Source organism: Chelonia mydas, chromosome 7 (genome assembly GCF_015237465.2).
Source record: "Chelonia mydas isolate rCheMyd1 chromosome 7, rCheMyd1.pri.v2, whole genome shotgun sequence".
Classification (NCBI taxonomy): Eukaryota; Metazoa; Chordata; order Testudines; family Cheloniidae; genus Chelonia; species Chelonia mydas.
Window position 1 is genome coordinate 120310006 of NC_057853.1, and position 15927 is coordinate 120325932.

At 57.0% G+C, this 15927-nt stretch overlaps 1 protein-coding gene across 3 annotated transcripts; it reads left to right on the forward strand.

Moving 5' to 3' along the window:
• The first annotated feature begins 796 nt into the window (after positions 1 to 796).
• Positions 797 to 13601, forward strand: KAZALD1 (Kazal type serine peptidase inhibitor domain 1). 3 transcript variants are annotated; one of them, XM_007066912.4, is made up of 5 exons: positions 797 to 1034; positions 4137 to 4740; positions 9473 to 9633; positions 11403 to 11550; positions 12463 to 13601. In XM_007066912.4, the coding sequence occupies exons 2-5, from the start codon at positions 4239 to 4241 to the stop codon at positions 12552 to 12554; spliced, it is 903 nt and encodes a 300-aa protein (XP_007066974.1). In that variant the 5' UTR covers positions 797 to 1034; positions 4137 to 4238; the 3' UTR covers positions 12555 to 13601. The 3 variants fall into 3 exon arrangements, with proteins under 3 accessions (XP_007066974.1, XP_043407836.1, XP_043407837.1); XM_043551901.1 differs by lacking the exon at positions 797 to 1034 and adding an exon at positions 1573 to 1611; XM_043551902.1 differs by lacking the exon at positions 797 to 1034 and adding an exon at positions 1716 to 1736.
• Positions 13602 to 15927: the final 2326 nt, after the last annotated feature.

The window sequence follows — 15927 nt, forward strand, 5'->3', positions numbered from 1 at the left end:
TTGAATTGATTTTTAAATCAGTTTCATTCAAACAGATCCTGCGGGTTGGATGCTCTCCTTTGATTTAAGAGCAGCTTGTTTCCATTTAGCTTGAGCCAATTCCCGATTGACCTAAAGTGAAGTAAGCTGATCAGAAACTGACAAAAGAGCGTCCACACACGGGTATACACTAGTCTAACTACACTGGTTTAAAATCCCACCTGCAAACTGGCCTTATGGTACTTTCCTGGCCCTCATTACCTGAGCACCTCACAATCTTTACCATATTTATCCACCCCATGAGGCAGGGCAGTGCTGTTATCCCCAGCGTACCGCTGGGGAAATTGAGGCACAGGGGGTCTGTCTACACTGCACACCAGGCCTGGACTCTGGCTCAGGTTTGAGCCCCAACCCTTTTTCTGTCCACACGCAAACAAGTCTGACTCAGGTCCGCAAGCGCTCAGGGCCCAGTCCTAGGACCCCGCTCGGGGTGGTCAGAGCCTGAGTCCCGCTGCGGCTCGGGTCTCAGCCCCACCAGTTTGCAGTGGGTACACATCTCAAGCCGCAGCCCCGGGTCAGACGGCCTGCATGGGGCAGCGTTAGGGTTAGCACAGCTCTGCGCCCCGGGGCCAGCAGCTGCACACCTGGGGGGTTGGGCAAGCGTCGGTGGCCTGCCATGGGCCGGGGGTCAGACTGGAGGATCACGGTCCCTTCTGGCCTTAGCCCTATGCCAACAGGGCCTTGGAGCTGGCTTGCCCAGGTGCCAGGCCAGAGCCCCAGCCCCTCTTTAGCCCTCCTAACCTCTCCTGGCAGCGCCCAGCTCCCCCCGGGGCCGAGTCTCCCACCCCGAGGCGCTGGGCCGGTCTCCCCAGCCAGGGGCCGCCTGGCGAGCGGGGTGTCCGGTTACAGCGGGCCGGGCTCCAGGCGAGCCGCTGAGCGCTCGGGCTCCGGCCGGGGAGTCACGTTTCACTCTGACATCAGCGGGGCGAGCGAGCCCGCTGGAAAAGCCACTCGGCCGGCGGGGCCCCCCAGCGCAGCCCCCCGCGCCCCTCCAGGTAAGGACTCGGGCTGCTGCGCCCACGCGGGAGCGGGGAGTCCGGGGCGCTCAGCTCCGGGGACCACGGGGTACCCAAAGTGTGCCCCCCCGCCCGGCCCCTTCTTGGCACTGGAGAGGGGCCGATTTCACCCCCAAAGGCGGCCGGCGCCTCACCCCCCCTCCCGCGGCCTCTGCGACCGGCCGAACCGGATCCGACCCAGCTGGGACCCGGACCGAACCGGCGCTCCCGCTCCGGAGCCAGGCCTTTGCGCTCAGCCCCTTGCCTGGCTGCCCTCTCCGCTCCGGAGCGCACGGGGCACAGCCGCTCTGCCGCCCCATCGTCCCCGGGGGGAGTCTGCCCTGCAGCGCCCGGGGGAGCAAGCGGGTGCTCGCCCCCGACGGCTCGGGTCACAGCGGAGCTGCAAGAGCTCGGATCCGGCCGCTGGAAGGGGGCGTGTCGGGGGGGGCCCGCACAGCTGTGGGGGGGCTTTGGAGACCCAGGATGTTGTTTATGGCCGGGGGGTGTTGATATAACAGCAGGGCCCCTCCCCAACCCCAGGCCAGCCACAAGAAGCTTTTCACTGCCCTGCCCTTAGGTAGGATTATTGGCTGGGACTCAGGAGTTGGGAGCTCTGTGCCGGACTCCTGGAGGGGAGTGTGCCCTAGCAGTCGGAGCAGGGGCCTGGGAGCCTGGTTTCTGTTCTCAGCCCCGGTTAGCAAGGTCAGAGCAGGGGCCTGGGGGCCAGGACTCCTGGGTTCTGCACTCACAGCTCTGGGAAGGGAGTGTGGTCTGGTGGTCAGAGCGGGAGGCCTGGGAGTCAGGACTCTTGGACTCTGCTCCTTGATGTCATCTTGCTGTAGGGCCTGGGATACCTCCCGCTCATTGCAGTTTGCCTCCCCCTCAAGCGGGGAGGATAGCGCTTCCCAGTCTGAGATGGGGCTGTGAGATGGGTTAATCCATGAATGCTTGGAAAGGGCTTTGAGATCCTCCCGGAGGAGGTGCTAGAGGAAGGGGAAGAGTGGGCACTCGCTGGGGAACAGGAGGAAGTTGCTGTCCAGCCTGGGCCGGAGGGGACCGTCTGGAGTCTAGAGAGAGTGATTTGCACTGAGTTTTTCCCCTCTGAAGCACTGGGCCAGGCAGGACAAAGCCACCAGCTGCAAAAATGCCAAACAAAGCACAGGGCAAAGCGCCTGCAGCATCCCTCGGGCTAGAGGAGGCCCAGGGATCAGCTGTAGGGACCGCACAGGGGACGCATGGGGGGCTGGAGTGCTGCTGCATCCTGGCGACCCCCAGGAAAGGCATTGTGGGGGGCTCTGCAGCTGGGCGTGACTTAGAACAAGCCCTGAGGCACCCAGTTTCCGCATGCTCAGCCTCAGCACCGTGGCAAGTGTTTGAGTGCCTCAGAGGGGATGGGAGCATTTCAGCATGGTCATCTGGCCAGCTGTCGGGGGGGAAGCAACAAGGGAAAGTGGGGTGCAGCAAAGTCAGAGCACAGGGGACCTCAAGAGAATGAAAAGCCTTGCTCAGCTGGGAGCAGCATTCCGGCTTTGCTCCTGGCAGCTGGTTTTGTCCAGAGATGAACCAGCTCCGTCCCTGCAGAACCAGCCGGCTCCTCTGGGTATGTTTGGATGGGGACAGAGGAAATGGTAATCGATTCTTGCAAGAGCAGCTGCTTGTGGTGGACGAAAGCTCAGCGTGGCTCTGCAGGGTGCATCTCCCCTTTGGGGCTCTCAGCTGCTGCCTGGGGAACGCGGAGATCTGGATTAAAGATCCCACTGGGGTAGGGTGGGCGTAGCAGACACAGAGAGCGAGGTGGAGAGGTCCGCTCTGTGGTCAGGCCTGTGCAGGAGGTACTTGTAGCTAAACCCAGCTAAGGACCCGCTTTCTAAGCGGTGCTGAGCACCCAATAAACTCCCACTGAAGTCAATGGAAACAGGTGCGTGGCTCTGGGGAACGCCCCCTCTGCCCCACTCCCACCTCCAAAAACCACAGCGGATGAGGCACATTTAAGACACCCATCGCTGGGGTGGCTGGGGGCCCTCCCGTGTCTCTGTGATCCTGGGGCAGAAGGAATTGCTTCTCTGATTTGCCACGTCCCAGGCTAGCAACTGCCTCCACCTAAGTAGCTGGGTCCTTTGATCCTAAGAGAACGTTGCCACGCCCTAGTGATCTCAAAGCAGGCTCGCAGCCCCAATGCACCCAGTCCAGGAGGGAGGTGAAGCACCCATAGGTCGCATTATCTCCGTGTCACACGTGGGCAATCTGAGGCTCAGCAGTGACGGGCCCAGGCTGCCAGTCGCTTGCACTAACCAGTACAGCACACTCCCTCCCAGCGCCACGAGTCTCCGTCTATTTAGCCTACTGAAGGGAAGATTAAGAGGCAACTTGACCACGACCAGATCCAGCTCCCTGCCCAGGGCAGGGGCGGAGGGAAGATGGCCGAGGGCAGAAGATGCTTTCATCTAGCAGAAATGATCCGATTCAGATGGGCCACGAGATGCACATTTCTAACAGGCAGGGGGATTAGCCGCCGGAACGGGGATGTGGTAGGTTCTCTGTGGCCTGCAGTCTTCAATTTGAGGTTGGCTGTTTTCCTAAAGGACACGCTGTAGTGCAGCCAGCTGTTTCTGGGCTGGAGACAGGAACCCCCGGCTGAAACTGGCCTGTGCGAGGCAGGATGTCAGATCTAGCGATTGTAACGGGCCCTTCTGCCTGAATCAAAATAAATCGGTGGCTGAACCCCGGGGGTGCCCTGCACAACTAATGCTGGCCGGCCAAACCATTTCAAATAATATGAAAGACCATCGCCCGCCCAGAAAGGAAATACGCTGTTGATGGTTTCCTGAGAACCACTGGATCCGTGCTCCTGCTACAAGATTGGGAATAAAACACCTTTCCTATCACTTCTCTCTTCCAAACCCCCACACTTTCATTTGTCCTCCCCCAGGGGCCCTTCCTCCTTCCCTCTCTCCTTCTGGAGAAGACCCATGGGACACTGTGGGATGCTGATCAGACCCAAATGTCTGAATGGTCAGAGATCTGCTCCATGCTCTGGGCCTCCCCAGACAAAAACATCTCCGTGTTCTAGTAAGCCAGTAACCTAGCTCTCTTTCCTTGCAGACGTTAATGGCTTCTTGGCTTTGAAGAGGGAGATGCTGCCCAGGGGTCCAGTGTCTAAGTGATGGTGGCGACCAGACTCCGAGACCCAGAGAGCCCGTGAGAATGTCCAAACCTGCCAACCCAACCCCCTCTCAACTTCTGTTTCTCTTGCTGTGTTTGAGCTGGGCCCTGACATGGCCCTGCGGGGCGCTGCCCAGTGCCCCGGACTACCTACAGCGCGGCTGGCAAAGGCTGCTGGAGGAAGGAGAGAGCTGCTCGGACTGCAACCCAGAGGAATGCCCTACCCCCCGGGGATGCCTGGCAGGCATGGTGCGGGATCCATGCGACTGCTGCTGGGAGTGTGCCAACCTGGAAGGGCAGATCTGTGACCTAGACAACACCAATCACTTCTACGGGAAGTGCGGGGACCATCTGGAGTGCAAGCTGGACACGGGGGACCTCCGGAAGGGCGAGGTGCCCGAGCCCCAGTGCGCTTGCCTCTCCAGCCAGGCCCTGTGTGGCTCTGATGGGAAGACCTACACCCAGATCTGCAAGTTCCAGGAGGTGTTTCATGCCCATCCCGAGGCAAATCTCACTGTGGCCCACGAGGGACCCTGTGAATCAGGTAGTGTCTGGTGTCAAACCCCCTTCCCCTCCACCACCTTTCTTTCAGCCTTCCCCTGCATGCCAGCCAAAGATCCAGGGGTACATTCCATGCGCCAGATCAGGAGTCCCAATAACAATGGGAGTTGTAGGTCTCTTTCAGATGGGAAACCGAGGCACAGAGAGATGAAGTGACACACTCAAGGTCATGCTGGAAGCCTGTAGCAGAGCAGTGATTTAACTGTCCTGCTTTTCCAGTGTAGCACAGCAAATAGTCCCTAGTGGAAATCTTCAGGGACCTTTGCCAAGAATTTCTGGAAAGATCTCTCGGGGTTTTCAAAAGCTAATACACTCAAAACACATGTGAAAATTCCAGAGAGTTGTTAGCAAATTCTTGGTTTCATTGCTGACTAGTTTTAAATCAAGCTGACTTATTTCACCCTCAGTTGTCATTGCAAACAGAAATAGCTGCCCCACCCATCAGTCTTTCTGGGATCTTCCAATTGCTTCTGGAAATGGGAATTTGGGCTGCTTTAATCTGGTTTTCTGACTTGTTTTAATTTACTTTTTAAAAACCATCTCTAGTTTGTAGGGTAGGTTCTGGAAGGAGACTAGAAGAAATATACACCATTCCACACTATAGCCTGGGGTTAGTGGTTTTTTTTTTTTTTTTTTATATTTCCAGTATTTTCTGTCAAATTTGCTTTCATTAAATAACCTACCATTTCTATCCTTTTTTATTGTGAAGAAAACCTCGAATGAACTGCTGCCTGCCTGAGCCTGCAGACAGAAGCTGAAACAATCCTGCTAAGAAAGAGATGGGTCTGCCCTTGTTTGGTGCAGTGAGGTGTTCACTCTGAAACCTAGTGTTAGCCCCTTACATGTCCAATTATGCTAATTGCTTCACAGCTTATTCCCGTCACAGTAACCTCCCTCTAAAATCTTTATCTTGTGAGATCTAATTCCTTGGCAAGGATACTCCACAGGAATGTGGCTGCAAGCTCTGAACGAGGCAAATAACTGACTTTTCTTCCAGTTGCTTGCAGCTGTGTCAGTCCTCAGCATGTTTAGGTAGGTAGCTGGATTTATAAAAATACTAATAAAGGTGCCGATCTGAGATTGTGGGAGCCCCTGACACAGGCTACAAAAATTAATACCGGAAGCTAACCCCCCACCCCCGACAGCCTCTTCAGAAAACTGCCCTGCCCTGCACACACCTTCAACCCTTCCCAAACCCCTCCCATCATATGTGGCAGAGAGAAGCCCCCAGTCTTGGAGAGATGCAGCAGCCCCACCCTCGTCCTCTGCAAGGTCGCCTGGAGAGCTAATAGTGCTTGCAGGGCCTGGCATGAAACCTGGGCTGTAGCTAACCAAGTAACCCTGAGAGTCTCAGTTCCCCCTTTCCTGCACTTGGGGTAGGAGTAGGGTGGTGGCTTTAAGCCACCTTCGTGCTTCCTGCATTCTAGAGCCTGCTTGGTCCTGGAAGTAATTTAGAGGAGCCTCAGGGCTGCTCTAATTTACATCTGCTTTCCAGGGCCTGAGGGCGCAGAGAAAAGTGGCAGTCAAGTGTGCACCAGTCGTGCCCCCAACGTGCTCTCTATGCCTAGGTGCCAGCGCCATGTGGGCTGGGGAGGCCCCTTTCACAGGGGCTGGGGGATTCACTCCTCCTTTAAGCAGCTGGAGTCGCATGAAGGAGCCTTGGCATAGCTGAGACCCTGCGTGTTATTGATGTCACCCCTCGGAGAAGGAACACGAATTGTCCCCCGGGGGCTAGGAGGTGCTGCTGAGACACGCCTTCTCCCACAATTCGCCTCATTGGCCAATGGAAGCTGTGCGAGGTTGTGCTGGGGGGGGGGGGGGCGTGCCCCCCTCACTTCCCCTAAGATAGCTGCACTGAGAGGTTTCTGGGCTGGGCAGCCTGCTGGGCCCTTTCCTCTGTGGTCAGCAGGCTCTCGCGGGGGATTAGAGGACCAGGCTGGTACTTAGCAAGTTTGCTTTCTAAACCTTGTGGCTTTGGAAGAATGTTGCCCTTCGCTGGAGCGAGAAGTGACTGAGAAGCCCCAGGCTGCTGCTGGGATGTTATTCTGCCTCTTAAATGGGTCAGACAATTTTTAAAACAAACAAACCGAAAAAGCACCCGCGGGCGTCTCTTCCCCATTTCCTGGCTGGAGCTGTTGGTGGCTTGATGATCTCATTTCCCTGGAGAACTCGCACTACCAGACCAGGCAGGGATGGTACCAAGTGTGCTGGTGTCATGGCTCAGCCCGAGATAGGCTTGAAAACTCCCCCCCACCCCTCCCCCACCCCTAACATCCCACAGTTTGGAAGGGGTCAAAATCCAACGCTGAATTTTGCAGCTGTATTTTCCGCATGGACGCTGTATTTTCAGTCTCAGTCCCACTAGTGCTGGAGATTCAGCAAATCAACAGCGAGAAAGAACCAAAGCACCGTCTCCTGCAGCAAGGCAGAGCCCGAAACAGCTGCTGTCTTCACAAGCGGGCAGAGCCCCCAGGCCTGGAGAGTGCAGCACGCATCAAACAAAGGCGTCGCGGTTTCTGAGACCCCCACCATGATCTCGGACGAGCTGTCGGGGGGAAGGGGTGCTTCTCCCCTGTGACCTCAACCTCTCGGGTCTGCAATGGGGCCTAGTGATCAGTTGAGCTTCTGGTTAGGGTGGAAACACAGGGCAAAAGCAGTTCTTTTTGGTGACGTTTTTAACCACGTTTACCCCCCTATCGGCGCTCTACCCAGAAAGGCTGCCCACAGGCTACTGTGACTATTATCCTGTGTTATATGTATGGTGGGAGCAGCTTTCGTACGTGCTTGGAAAGATCCTTGCACACAGAATCAGAGAAATGTCGGACTAGAAGGGACTTTGAGAGGTCATCTAGTCCAGTCTCTGCACTGAGGTGGGACCAAGTAACCCTATAACATCCCTGATTTACCTCCCTGTGACTGGGTAGGAGTGCGGCCTATTGGACAGGGGACTGGGACTCAGGAGACCTGGGTTCATCTCCTGCTTCTTCCACTGGTTTACCGGGTGCCCTCTCAATGCCTCAGTTTCCCCAGCTGTACAGTGGGGATAATTGATACTGAGCTCCTTTGGGAAGTACTTTCAGACCTAAGGATGAAAAGTGCTAGGGATTATGGTAAGTGCTTGTCTACTACAGCTGGGAGAGCCAGAGAAGCTACAGCATTGCCAGCTCTCATGCCGTTTGATATCTTTCCTAAAGCCTCAGCTCCTGGAGTCAAAGGATTTTGGGAGAATCTGAGCTCTCTCTTTTTTTTTTTAAAAGCAAGTTTCTAGCCCTCCTGGTTGCAGACAAAAGCCTGAAATCATGAAGCTTAAAGGCTCGAAATGCAGAAGGCGAATGAAAAACGCCAAGCCTTGACTCCTGGTTCAAAATGAGCATGAAGACAATCCCCTGATTTTGGGGGAGGTCACTCAGGATTCGTTAACCTTTGGGTTTGTTGGTGCAGCAGGAAGCAAGCCAGTATGTGGCGGGGAGACAGAGGGGCAAAGCGTAGCTGGGAAGACAAAGGTAAAGGGTCTGTCTCAGAGGGCCAGAGAGCACTGGATGATTGCAGGGGTTAAACAGCTTGCAATAAGGTAGCGCGGTTGGGTGGCTAATTGAGTCTGCCTGGCCTCATGGTCGGCATGTGAGGGGCGTGCTTTGAGTGTGTGGCGACTTTGCTGAAAGCCTTGTTACAGGGGCTTAGGCTGGGAAGACCGACAAGGTCTTTAATGAGAAAGTGGCACCCGCCGAGCTGCCATCCTAACGAGCGGCCGCTCCTCAAATCGCTCTGCTTTCGTTCCACCCTGGACTTTTGCCTGCTCCCCTGGCACGTTTCGGCTGAGGATCTCAAAGCACTTTACAGGCGTTCACTAGTGAATTAGCACCCGTCTCCCCACCTTGACAGGTTGTGACTTGCCTAAGGCCAGGCTGGGAGAACTGGGAGTGGAACCCAGGAGTCCAGACTCCCAGTCCGCTGGCCTAGCGGCTAGGAAAGATTCCCTTGCCTGCGGTGAGAACACATTCACAAGTAGACACGGATGCCCAGTCTCTGGGGCTGAGCGGGGTTGTTACGGCCCCTAGTTCCAAATTAAATGGTCCTGAAGCCGGGAGCGGCATTGCTTCCAGCGGGTGCATTGGCCTGGGATGGAAGCAACGGGCTGCGGCTGTCTCTGGAAGAGGGATGTTCACGAAGGCGCATCAGGGCTCCATCCCCCTGCCGGGCAGATGGAGGGAACGTGGGCACAACTTGGGGGGAAATGCAGAATGGGCAGAGCACCGAGGTGGGGAAAGAAGGGGGCCGGCCAGCCAAGGGTGGGTGTTTGGTCCTCGGGGTGTGCTGAGATGGTGGCACAGACAATGAAGTACAGAGCGCTCCCAGCAGCCATGGGGTGGGTAGGAGGCAGCGATCAGGCCTGGGCTGATCAGGAATGACTCCAGTGGTGAGAGACCGGAACCGGGCCCAGGAACCGGGCCCTGTCCTGGTATGGCTGCTGTCTGAGTGGGATGCTGGGCTGGGACATGTCCGTCTGCCCCGAGGAGCGCTACAGAAGTGTCTCCGTCAGCCTGAGATCGGACCTCCTGCTCTGCACGTATCTCCCAACCGGACGCTCCACTGTGGGGCTGGGCCCTGGCAGCGCCAAGCCCACGTGGGTTCGGCTGGGCCTGCGAGGGGCTGGCCAATCCTCTGAACCAACAGGTCCCTTATCTCATCTCTCTCTCCTCCGCCTCCTTCCCCAGAGCCCCAGATCTTGTCTCCTCCCTACGACGTGTGGAACGTCACCGGGCAGGACGTGATCTTCGGCTGTGAGGTCTTCGCCTACCCCATGGCGTCCATTGAGTGGAGGAAGGACGGCGCAGAGATCTTGCTGCCAGGAGATGACCCCCACATCTCCGTACAGGTGAGCTGCTGGATTAGAGTTCCGGGCAGCTGGGGTGGGTCGCCCTGTCGTCAGAGGAAACCCCAGCTCGCCGGAGGGACGGCAAGCCTGCCCTGAGCTGCGGGGCAGTGTTTTCTACCTCTCTCCTCAGCACCTCCTGCCTGCGGACGGGCTGTTGTATCCCTCAGTACTGCCACGACCCCGGTTCCTGAAGTAGGTGATCCATCTGTTGCTTTCCACCGGGCCCCTCGCAGCTGTGGGATTTCCCCACGACTTCAGTGCTGTTCACCAGAATTCACCCAGAAGCTGGTATATTTGTGCCAGACAAAAATAAACTGCATATCACCAGTGAGATGCAGCCACTTCTGGGGTGGAACTCAATGACCTTTCTGCATCATGAGCAATAGAGAAAAGAAGCATTGTTTAGGGTGGGCCATGGAGGCAGAAGTAGGTGTAATGGGAGGAAATTAAGCAAAGGAAAATTGAGTCCTGCAAGGAATTACTTGCTCTCATTGAGACATTAGACCATGGGAGGGTCTCCAGAGATGAGTGATGGAATCCTTATCACTTGAGCCTTATTTTGTACAAGGCACTGGAGACCATGTGGCCTGCCACGATCATCCTCTGACTGGGGACGGACTAGTTAGACTCTGATAGGAACTGGAAAGCTGGTAACCTTACGCCACTAACTACAGGCTAACAGCCGTCTGCTTCACTGGTCACCTACAGCCGCACTGAAAGTGTTGCAATTCCAGTGTCTTGCTGGGATAGGACAGCACGAGGCGGGTGGAGGTGCCTGGGTCAGATGAAGTTGGGGGAAGAGTCACCAGGGATGAAGGAAGGGATTCTATGCTATGATAATGGGCAGGGGGTGAAGGGTGGTTCCCAGATCAGATAAAAATGCTGGATGAAAATAGATGGCTCTGGACTGTCATGGAACTGGTAATCAAGAGCAATTCCAGCCTTCCCTCTATTTGGCATCTCTTATTCCCCAGCGCAGAGTCCTGGAGGCAGCTCAGAGGCCCTGGGTTTCCAGGCAGGGCAGAGCAGGGGTGACACATAAATGTTCGGAGATCGATCGGTTTCTTCTGGCTTTGTGTGTCCTGTTTATGCAGAGGGAGGGGGGGAAACCCCAGCAGAAAACCAGACAGCCGGGTGGGTATTGCCCAGACCCTTTTAAGTGTTTGAGGGTTGTTTTTTTTTAAAAAAAGAAAGCCTCAGATTTTCACATCTGAAAAGAAATTGGCCTGTTCCAGTTTGGATCCAGAGAGTCGCGTTTCCCAGCCGGCTGCGATGGGGGTCTCTGGATAGAGGTGTTGCAAGGGGGCTATTCCTGGAAACATGGCTTTCTGTCTGGCCTCAGTTACCATTAAAGAGCTCTTCCTTCGCCTGTGTCCTCCAGAAATCCCCGCACAGCTGCGACCGCCGGCCAAGGGCCCGGTGTTGTGTTAATCCAGCTGCGTAGAGCCACCACCTTTACCAGGCCACTAGAGGGAGCCAGTATCCTAGGGCTGCAATGCCAGGCCTCTGTCTCGGTCACAGGCTGTGGCATGTTGCCTTTTGTGCTGATGCTGATGGGCTAAATTCACCCTGGGGGGTCACTTTCCTGGCTGCATCGGAATTACACCGGGAAGGAGGTTGGCCCCAGGAGGCTGGCCGAGAGAGACCCCTTTTCCTTGGCACTGTCCTGTGGGTGGCCTGGCAGATTCCCACAGCTGGACCCCCGCAGCCGCCCTCTTCTCACTCTGCCGTACGCCCAGCTGACACTAGCTAAAAGTGTTTGACCCCAGTTCAGGGGCGGCCCCCAGAAATACGAAGTGACCGGCTGGCTGCAGATCCAGGGCGTCCGGGTGACGGACGAGGGCACCTACCGCTGCTTCGCCAGGAACAGGGTCGGGGAGGTGGCTGCGCTCGCCAGCTTGACGGTCCTGACGCCGGGTAAGTGAGACGCCCCCCGGCCAGCACCTCCGCTTCAGGGAGCTGGGTTCCGCTGTCCTCTCGAAGTGGTCAGGACGTTTGACCTTCCCCAATCAGAAATAAAGCTACACTGGGGTTTCCCTGCCTCTGGCTCGCTGCTCAGCTCTGTCAGCTCGGCTAGGAGAGCTGGAGCTCGGGAGAGGGAGCTGGCAGGGGAGTTGGTTGTGGGTCCGCCCTCAGCAGCACTCTACCACCTGAGCTAAAGGAGGAACTCCATTCCCTGAGGCAGCAGTAGGCTGTTATCCTCTAGCAGCTCAGCCACTTGAGGGGGACGCAACACACACCTTGCCCGGTGTCTTACCCATTCTTGGCCCCTAGAGACAAGTGGGGACTCTTAGGCCAAAGTACAGGAGGATGGATACGTGTGGGGCTCAGGAGAGCTCGGGAGGAGGGGTGGGTGCGTGCGTGCGTTCAGGAAATGTGAACACTCACAGCTGTTGGTTCCATTAGACAAGATCAGAATGAATACGTTATTTTTGTTTAGAAGGGCTAGAAACCTGCCTGCTTCAGGGCATCCCCCAACCACTCGCTGATGGGTCAGGAAGGAGCCACCCTCAGGGGCAGGTTATTCCATCACTGTCCACTGTGGGGGCTCCTTGCACCTTGTTCCAGCCACTGGGCTGCTTGCACCTGCTGCTGTGAGTTAGCAGAAGCAGCTCCACATTGTGTTTGGCTTTGGGCACTAATCAAACTTCACTGATGGCAGCGGGATTAGCCCTGGGGTGGATTTGGCCCATTGGGATTCAGGGTGTTGATGCCACCGAGCGGTTGGGTTAACCATCCCCAGGGGCAGAGAGAGGCGGAGGGGCTTGGGGCCCATACAGCGGAGATTAGGTAGAACTGTACCCCTTGGCTTCTGTGCTGCCTTTCCAGATCAGCTGAACATGACGGGGCTGTCCCTGCCCAAGCCACGCCCCGGGCTCGAGGACGACGTGGAGAGCGAGGAGTCGGACGATTATTACTAACGGCTGCAGCAGGGAGGTGGGACCAAGCTCGGGATCCAGGATGGAGACGTCATCCGCCAGCCTGCCTCCTCTACGGCAGTCCAAGGCATGGACACCTGGCCCCCTTCCTCGTGAACCTCTGTGGGTGGAGTTTGGGGAGATCCCCTGAGCAGACCCCTCCCTCCACGTGGAAACTCCTTCTGCTATAAACAGTTTTGGGTTGAGATCTTTTTTGGGGCATGGGGGGTCATCTTTCAACACATCCCTTTGCTGGGTGAAGGGGGCAGCAGGAGGGATTATTAGGTGTTTAGTGGCTCCCAGGAGAGGTGAATGCTATCGGCACCTGGAGCCGTGCAAAGAGCAGCTCAGCAGAAGTGTTGGCTTGGTTATGGAGGCCCAGCAAACAGGAGCTCGGCTAAGCTCCTTTCTGGCTCACCTGGTACCAACAGACCATGGGGATCCCGATCAGAGTCTCAGCCTGTGCAGGACACCCCCACCCACCCCCACACAAAACGAGCCTGGCCACTAACTGGGGATGCCACTAATTGTCTGCTCTGATGTCCGGCTACCAGCTGGTGACCAAATCAGACCCCGACAGATGTAGCCAGGAGGTGCTCTTTGGAAATCCTTGGGTGCAACTGGTCCCTTAGTCTTGGGGAGATTGGAGCCACTCTCCTAAGATGGGGAGCCACCCCATGCCAGCATTATTGGACCCTCCAGGAGCGGAAGGACTCACTTCCCAGGTTAGGGTGCTGTCATGATTAAGACCAACAAGGAAGGCTGGTCGCCACTGCTGGGGGGTTGGAAATGGGATTCAGAATCCAGCCCCTACAGAGCGACACCGAGGGCTTCACACTAACATGTGAGGACGACCACACCCCATTGCAAGCAGCCTGCATGTCACCAGCTCTCTAGCCCCCTGCTGCAGTCCTGGGGCCATGCTGGTGTCTGCAGCTGGAACGGGCTCTCGGAGCGGTGTGATCAGCCTCGGGGTTAGCACCTAACCGCAGAAAGGTTCCTCTCTCCTGAGACTCTCTCTCCAGTTTATTAAACCTTTTCTCGTCTCCTCTTGTGCGTGCACGGATTTGCTTCTCTTCCAGCCACGCTGTGGCTTCGGGAGGGTGGGGCAGGGAGGGCCAGTCTACTTCACCAGGGCTGTCCCTAGCCTCAGTGGTCAGAGGTTCCCGTGTAGAATGGCCAGTGCAGCCCTCCACCCTGTCCTTTATGGAACCGGGCCCCCCTTCTAGTCCTGGTAGAGTTACAGTAGCCGAATCGCGACACTGTGGCCACTGGACCACAATGCAACATGCCCACTGGGCAACACTGCTGGAGCAGGGGGATACAATTCCTGTAGTACAGGAGAGTCCTGCACGCCAGGCTGCCTGCTGCACATGGTACCGGTACGACACAGCGCACAATCCAGCACGTGCTTATTGCATTTACACACACCTGCAGGAACACACGGGTGCTTCGGCTCGTTCCACATAAGGTAGGGCTCAGGGTCTGGGACAGGAGGGGTGTGGGGCTGCTCTCTGGAGGAGCTTCTCCCCTCCCCACAAAGAGGCCCCTGGCTAGGGCTGTCTGAGGGCTAGAGACAAACGGGTCTCTGCTGGGCTGGTCGCCGTCAAGTACGGACCGCGGCACTTCGGGAGTTCCATGTCCACTGACACCCAAACCCATTTCTGTTCACACGAGTCCTGAACTCCTTGGCGGCTGCGGAGCGCCTGCACCGACACATTGCTCCCAATGGTGAATGGAGATGCTGCCCGAGCGAGGACTGAGGGGGCATGACGGGCAGCTGTCCACCCAGCGCCCACTGACTTGCGAGAGCAGTGAGGAGCCGCTCTCCACATGGCCAGCCCCAGGCGTTCACAAATCATGAGTCAGGCCACACACAAAAAATCATGAAATTTTCCTAAAAATAATACAGTTTGGGGTACTTTCCTTGGCCATCAGGGCACTCAGGGTCAGACTCGGGTCACATCTTCCACCTTTTCTCTGCTACCAGCAAGGCTAGAAACCTACGGCTTTTGGGGGGTAAAACGAAAGCGGAGATCCTCAAGATCACATGACTCCAGGAGCTGGGGCTTTAAGCAAAACACCCCTCCCCCCATCACGAGACTTACGATCAAACCGCAAGACTTGGCAATGCTGCAGCCCCTTGCGCTTTTGAAATCTGCCCCTTCCCCCTGACTAGCGCCATCAGGCAAGTCACGGGGAGCCGGGCTGCGGCTGTCACTGCAGAAGACAGGCAGCAGGGGTGTGAGGCCCCAAGTTTCCAAACAGCAGGATCTTTTGCCAGGCCAAATTCTGTCCCAGTGTCCTCCAGCCACACGCTCAGTGGCAGGGATTTTGCCTGAGGAAGACCTGAGTGAAAGCTAAGGGCCAGATCCTGCGTCCAGACTCAGTGGTGTAAACCTGGAGCCACCCCACAGAGCTCAGTGGAGTTACTCCAAATTGACACCAGTCAGGGCTGGGCCCACAGTACTGGCCCTCTGCAGGGTCTGGCTCCGCAGTCTCCCCCGAAAGCAAGACGGATGTTGGTGCTGGTTGGAGCTTCACTTTTCTCTCGCACCTCTGGGGGGTTTTTAAGCCGATGCAGACGCCGATTCCGGAGTCAAACCCACCCAGGCAAATAAAAGGGTTTTGTGTGGAGCTGGCAGGGGAACGAAATTCCGGCAGTCAGAGCGGCTGGGCCAGCCCCGGGCCTCTCTCCTCATCCCGGCCGGGGGGCCAAAGTCAACAGTGGCAGCAGTTCTGCATGACCACCGGCCGCTGAGCAACGCCACAGCTCCCAGTGAGCTAATCCCCCCTTTCCCCCCGCTTTACAAACTCATGCGATTTAATCCGAGGGAAGGCGAGGGCTGGAAGCAATGGCCGGTGTGCGCAGGTGCTCTGCAAGATTGCCTTTGCACTTCTAGCCCTGTCAGGGCCCCCCAAGGCCAACCCCAGCCCCTCTGCTATGCCAGCTCTGAATTTCTCCACAGCAGTCTGCCGATGCCCCTCAATCCCCCAATCTACAGCCCCCCTGCTGGTCCTGCCCCAAGGCTCCTCAATCCCAGCCTGCAGCCCCCCCTGCTATGCCAGCTCTGGACTCCCCCACACTAGAGTCTGCCGATGCCCCTTGATCCCAACCTACAGCCCCCTCTGCTGGTCCAGCCCACCCCCCCGAACTTTGCCTCACCCCTCTGTCCTGCCCCAGCACCCCCTAGCTATGCCAGTTTCATGCCCTGGAAACGCACCCTGCATCCTGACCCCAGCTCGGATGTTACGATCTCGGGTGTGAAGATCTAGTGAGGAGAGATTCCTGCTGGTGGGCCCTGCAATGTGCCCACTGGGTGGTGGTGGGGGGTGTTACAGGTCCCCCCTGCCCCCCGTGCCTGATCTGCACAGG